The 6913-nt window shown below is 35.3% G+C and overlaps 1 protein-coding gene across 1 annotated transcript; it reads left to right on the forward strand.

Annotated features, from left to right (window-relative positions):
* The first annotated feature begins 309 nt into the window (after positions 1-309).
* LOC140432170 (uncharacterized) lies at positions 310-762 on the forward strand. The gene has a single exon (XM_072520000.1). The coding sequence runs from the start codon at positions 310-312 to the stop codon at positions 760-762; it is 453 nt and encodes a 150-aa protein (XP_072376101.1).
* The last annotated feature ends 6151 nt before the right edge of the window (positions 763-6913 follow it).

A 6913-nucleotide genomic window follows, 5' to 3' on the forward strand; every position in this document is an offset into this window, starting at 1 on the left:
GTGCCGCAGGGGTCGGTCCTAGGACCCACGCTGTGGAACTTGGCATATGACGGGGTTGTGAGCCAACAATACGGAGAGGGTGTAACCCCTTTCGCATTTGCGGACGACCTCGCTATGCTGGTAGTGGCGCGGGACAGGGAGGACCTTATCTTTGGTGCACAGAGTACATGCAACTAAGTCGAGGAATGGATGAAAATGCATGAGCTAGAACTGGCTGCGTGTAAGACCGAGGCTATAATTCTCAAGGGACCAAGAAAAAGGGACGGGGATAACATTTGAATGTGCAGGAAAGAGAGTGGTTCCAAAGAAATGCGTGAGATATTTAGGGGTGACTCTGAGTCAAAATGGAAAGTGGGGGAGCATGTAAAAGCGGTGACTCAAAGAGCTGCGGTGAGATCCTCCGGATTGGGAGTGATTATGCCCAACATAGAACGGCTCAAAACTGAGAGGAGGAGGACCTTTCATTCTGTTGTGCAATCGATCGTCTTCTACGCTGCGCATGTCTGGAGTTCTGCAGTTTTAACAAAGGCGTACAGAAAGCAGCTCACCCGAGCAGAAAGGAAGACTCTATTGAGGGTAGCGTGTGCATACAGAACAGTTTCTGCCGAGGCGTTACTAGTTATCACCGGGTGTATTCCGATGATCGTGCTAGTGAACGAAATAGGAAGAATATACGAGAGAAGAAATGAAGACAGCAACAGAACGTTTAAAAAAAGAAGAAAGGACAAGGTCCATAATAGTGTGGCAAGAGGAATGGGATAAGATGAGAAGGGTGGCGCAGTGGACGAAGTCGTTGATTCCTTATCTGAGAAGATGGATGGATTGCGGGCACCGGCGTTTGGATTATTTCCTGACGCAGGTGCTCACAGGACATGGTTGCTTTAGGGCATACCTTTACAGATTTGGAAAGGCAAAAAATGACAAATGCCTGTATTGTGAAATATCGGACACTGTCTCACACACTCTATTGGTATGCGATAGATGGATAGGTGAGAGGAGTCTGCTTGAGAGAGAGCTAGAAAGTAGGATACAATCAGTCACGGAACTGGTGGAGGAGATGCTTAGGTCGTCAGATCCGTGGAGAGCAGTTCAGAGATATGTGATTAGAACATTGAAAAGAAAGGAACAAGAAGAAAGGCGACCCGAAGGTAGGTAGGATGCCCAGCAGGACCAAGCAAGAAGATAAGGCAGAATGAGAAGGGGTGAGATTGAACATAAATAGGGAGGAATACAGGGAGAGAAGAATTCCGTTGTAGTGGGAAAGTGCTAGACTGCGTGAGAATTGTGCATGGATGAAAGATCGGGTGAATCCCGTGCCGATGTTGCGTCCCAATCAGGGCGATCCGGCCGGTAATTCACCGCTGAGGAGGGTGTTTTTTTAGCAGGTAGGTCTCTGGCATTGACGGCGATGGTGTCCGAACAACCCTAGTGCGCGGCATGGAGTTGGAGGAGGCCGACGAAGCCTTAATACATTTAGTTTGTACGTGGTTCAGAGGTGTTTAGAGGTTATGTATGTTTGTTTACTGAACCTGAAAGGAGAGTTATCAAGTTGTAATAGTGATAATGACGAATTTATGAAATGTGATGTTATGGACACACGGGAAAATAATGCAAAGAAACGTAGAAACTATGGACGAATTCATGAAGTAAATAAAAAATTAAATAGACAAAGCCATGTAATAGGACTGGATTGTAAGTGCGTTAGGTTTAAGTGTTTTCTACAAATACCGGAACAAGCAAGAATTCAAGTTATTAGAAAGTCCAACCTCATGGAGTCGACAGATGCCAATAATATATACTTATGCGGATTAATGACTGTACAAACTGTACAGCAACGAAGACCACGAGTATCAGAGGACTCTGCATGTCTTCATGATGCCGCCTTTAGTTATAGAATCCGTTATAATGTAAATGACGAAACACAAAAAGTTCCAGTATGTCAGAAGGCCTTTTTGGCATTCCATGGAATTGGGAAAAAAAAGTAAGAAGTCATAGATAAATAATGTTAGAAGTTCTACAAAAGTCACTAAAATTGACAGGTCACGCTCCAAAAGCTACTAGAGGAAGACATGGAAACCATCGTCATCAAGTTTCTATGAAAACAAAGTTGTTCCAGTATGTCAGACGGTCTTTTTGGCATTTCATGAAATTGGGAAAAAAGTTAGAAGTTCTACAAAAGTCACTAAAATTGACAGGTTACGCTCCAAAAGATACTAGAGGAAGACATGGAAACCATCGTCATCAAGTTTCTATGGGAACAAAAAACTGTATACCTACAATGTACTTAGAAATATTTCCAGATATGCCTACTTCATATGAAACATATAGAAGTATTTTTTCAACTAAATTTAATATGTCCTTTGGTTTTCCAAGGACTGATACGTGTAATTCTTGTGATGAATATTTAGCAAAAATTCTTGTGATGCAGGAGTCTCTTAGCGAAATCTTTGGAGGAAACAAATAAATTAAATGCTGATATTAAGCAACTAGATATAGAAAATAAGCTACATAAACTTAAAGCCCAAGCATTTTATAACAGAAAAGAAGCTGCGAGAATAACTAGTAGAAAAAATGTACACCAGAGGCTATATGCATGGATTTTGCAAAAAATCTGCAAATCCCCAAACTTAGTACAAATGATGTTTACTATAAGAGACAATTGAGTTTATATCCGTTCAATATACACGTCTTGTCTACAGCTGAGTCCATATTTTATATGTACCCCGAGGCTGTTGCCAAAAAAGGTAGCTATGATGTTTGTTCACTGCTTTATCACTATATCTACAACTATCTTGATAGAAAAGTACGAAACTTGAATATTTTCTGCGACTTGTGCGGAGGACAGAATAAAAACTACACTGTTCTTCGGTTTATTCATAACATATTTCATATTCCAAATAACTTTTTTTGTTAGGGGAAATTCCTACGTGGAATGTGACAAAGATTTTGGACTTGTCAATCAAAAATCAAAAGCCTAACTTTTTCAAGACTGGACAGAAGTGTATAAAACTGCTAGACGAAAACCATCACCATTTCATGTTGAAGAATGTCCTCAAGAGTATTTTCGAAAGTGGACTGAATATTTACGCAAGCATAATAAAAATAAATTCTAATTCGACCCATCCGCGAGGTAAAAGCTGTTAGGAATCATCCCCGTCTTTTGTACTAAAGAACAACATTCAATGGAACTTGGGATGCAACAGTAATAACACAGCAGAGATTGACTACTCCCAAATTGCCAGAAATGGAATTTGAGCTACCTCCATATGCTTATACAGGTAAAACCCTCCAATTAATTAGTTTTATAAAGCTTACTTCTGTTATTTTTTTAGCACTTCTGCCGATCATTCAAGCGAAATCTGCAGCATCTAAAAAAATTTTTTGGTTCAGATGCCTAACGTTTTTTTGATGAACTTCTGCATTATACTGAGACTTTATTCCGCATTATAATCCGAGACCCATTATGGGTAAAATAATATAATACCCATAAAATTCTTGGAAAAAAACTATTTTTATGTTCTTTTACATAAACATTATTTTTATAATAATCGTTGTTTGTTTTCTGAAATAATAGTATATTACTTTATGAGGCGGAGAAGCATGACTTTTCTTGACGCGCCCGATATTACGAACTGAGGCGCGTAATAGAGGGCAAGTCAAGAAAAGTCGCTTCTTTGCCGAATAAAGTATACTATTTTTTCTTCAAACGTAGCAATTTTCAACCATAAATAGTACAATTCATACGCTATTTTTACTCGAAATTAACTGTGACAACTATCAAAGTCGTCTAGATGTTAGAAATTAAAATAATTAAGTCGTCGGTGGGATTTGCGTCTCCCTGGTTACAGTTGTTTGACAGTTGTTTGCAATTATTAAAGACAGCTTATTGTTGTTGCAACCGCAAGCGCAAATTTAGTGCGAAAATGGAAAACCTAAACGAAATTGAGTCCGCGGCTAATGATGCAGTAGCACGTTGGAATGATTGCTAAAAGTTGTTCTCGACCATCAGTATCATCAATAATTACCAATGCGTATCAAGAGTCGAGAACATTTTTGCACGGTTTCAATTTTGAAAATGCCTCATTAACTAATTGTACTTTTAATAATACTATAAATAAAAATGATGTTTAATTGTTGTTAATGACATTTGTATTGTTGCTTTGTGACATGTTTCATATTGTTGCCATGACAACATTTTTCCCTCCGCCCTAAAGAAATGGGAAAAAAAAACTGCTGCCGGCGGACACATCAAACTTTGACAGGATCAAGTTAGATAAGTAATGTCATCATTATTTGACGTTTGAAGAAAAAATGCATTTTTGTATCAACGTTATTACTATTTTTCTTCACATACCTTCTTTTTTTACTTTATTATTTTGAGTTAATGTGTAAAATTTCTAAATGTCAAAATAAAGAAAGTAGAATAATTTACGTTTTTTTTTTAATTCAACTGAAACCTTATCTTCAACCTCTGGTAATACCTTGATAAATGTAAATGACAAGACAAGTCTTTTTGTGCCGTTTTGAAGTATTAAAATCGCCTTATTTCAGAATGTGTTATTTCTGACATACCTCCTTTTTTCCCTGTACCCTTCAATTTGTAAGTGGTTTATACAATGATATTTCAACAAAGTATGTTCCTTTGATTAGGTGCATATAATTGGTAATTAATGAGTATATACATGAATCTATCTATCATTTATCTATATATAAAGAAATTATTATTAGGTTTTTTTATTAATTTTACCTTAAAACGCAATTTTTTTACTCAAATAGGTGTCTAAGAATTCACATCATGCATACTAACAAAAAGTAAATAAAATAATATATGTTAGATTTATTTATTTTAAAATGAGTATTTACAAATAATTTGTAAATACTTATAAAACAGTTTATATTTGATTAATAAAAGAAACAAAATAACCCCTAGCAAACTTTTATTTATCATCCGAATATTGTGTTTGTTGAGAGTGGGAAAGGTTCAAATAAAAACTGCAATATTCTCTGGTATAGCTTTACTAGAGCACAAAGCAACAATATCTTTATAATTATTTGGAAGTGGTTATGAGAAGTAATCCATATATGCTAAAGGAATTTGTAGTTCCCATAAATCGTGTATATTTTTATTTCCGGATTTGGTAACCCTATTGCTCAATTTTGGCAAGCATTCTAGGTTTATAAACGATAATTGATCAGAAATAAGATTGTACTGAAAATTGAGAACTTGTGGTTGATCTTTATTTTTATGTATTATAATTTCTACTTGGTTTACCTGTCTAAATCTCAATTCGGTATTTTGTTTAACATTGATTTAAAGTCCAAGATATCATTTTGACTTGGAATAACTTGGGGTTCTTTTTTCTTCGCTCAATAAGGGCATGCATTGAATCTACTTCAAATTGCGAGTGATCCACCTCAAAAAACGTCTGTAATATTAATATTCATAATCTTAGCTGCATAAATATACCTACATTAGAAATATTTTTCGATTTTATATATATATATATATATATATATATATATATATATATATATATATATATATATATATATATATATATATATATATATATATATATATATATATTGGTAGCCTTAAACGAAAACGACTGTCGTTTTGACTGTCGACTTGAGCTGTACGAAATGTGTAAAAGATTTACAAATTTCAGCTAGAGCTTTGCTACGGTTTTGATGAATAGACGTGCCGAATATATAAATAAACGGCGAACATAAGCACAATTCGTAAAACTTTCCGTGTATGAATTGGTATCAATAGACTGTTATAACGATATTTCTGTATGTCCTACGTCTTCAGATAGTCGGGTAGATACAAACTCATACACGAAAAGCCAGCAAATGTGTCCTGCTATTTCCCATTCTCCAGTGGTAGCTGCAAAAAGCGCCACATACTTTGTAGCCTTAATAAAAAACGACTGTCGTTTTCTGTGTTTTTAAAATATGTAAAAGATTTACAAATTTCAGCAATAACTTTGCAGCTCTCGAATGTATATGTCAAACTCGAAGAAGACATTGGAAACACCCAGGATCCAGAACAGGTCTGGGAATAAGATACGCACTGTTTGCATATAATATATTGACACAACGATCTCTAGATGTAAACCAAGATACTTATGTATGTTTGATTGATTACAACAAAGCATTCGACAAAGTGAAACATGAGCACCTTATATAACTTCTTACAGAGAAAAAAAAAAAATAGATTCCAATGACATACGAACAATCACTCACTTTTACTATAATCAAAAAGCTACAGTACAAATTAAAGAAAGATCAATATATGAAATAAAAATAAAAAGGGGGCCAGGCAAGGTTGTATTCTATCTTCAGCTCTATTTAACCTATAAATTAGAACACACATTTAATAAGGCGGTTGAAAACGAAAATATTGGTATAAAAGTGAATGGAATTCTGATTTACAATATTACTTACTAGGAAAATAAGATTTTTTTCGTGACATTAAACCGGCCAGACAAACGGCAATTGTTTTGAGTAGTATGGATCTCTGTAAGAAGAACCTATTTATTTCCTGCAGCCGATTTTTGGACTTAATTAGTTCTTAACAAATTAATGTCAAAAAACGGTAAATTTTCAATGTTTTCGTCTATCAGCAAAAAGTGGTGTATTTGAAACAAATTTAAGAGCAAAAAACTTATATCATAAATAACTAATTAAGAGCAAACAAATCGACTTCACGAAACATATAAGTTCTTGTTACAGAGGTCCATACTACTCAAAAAAACTGACATTTGCCAGGCTGAGTCAGTTTTGCAAACAGGGTACTTTTTTTTACTTATTTTCCTGGCCTATTAGATACGCTTATTACAATAGGCAATATTATATTTGCCTCTTATTCCAAATTAAGGTGATGAATAAATAACTCTGAGATAGCGCG

Source organism: Diabrotica undecimpunctata, unplaced genomic scaffold (assembly GCF_040954645.1).
Source record: "Diabrotica undecimpunctata isolate CICGRU unplaced genomic scaffold, icDiaUnde3 ctg00003106.1, whole genome shotgun sequence".
NCBI classification, from domain to species: Eukaryota; Metazoa; Arthropoda; class Insecta; order Coleoptera; family Chrysomelidae; genus Diabrotica; species Diabrotica undecimpunctata.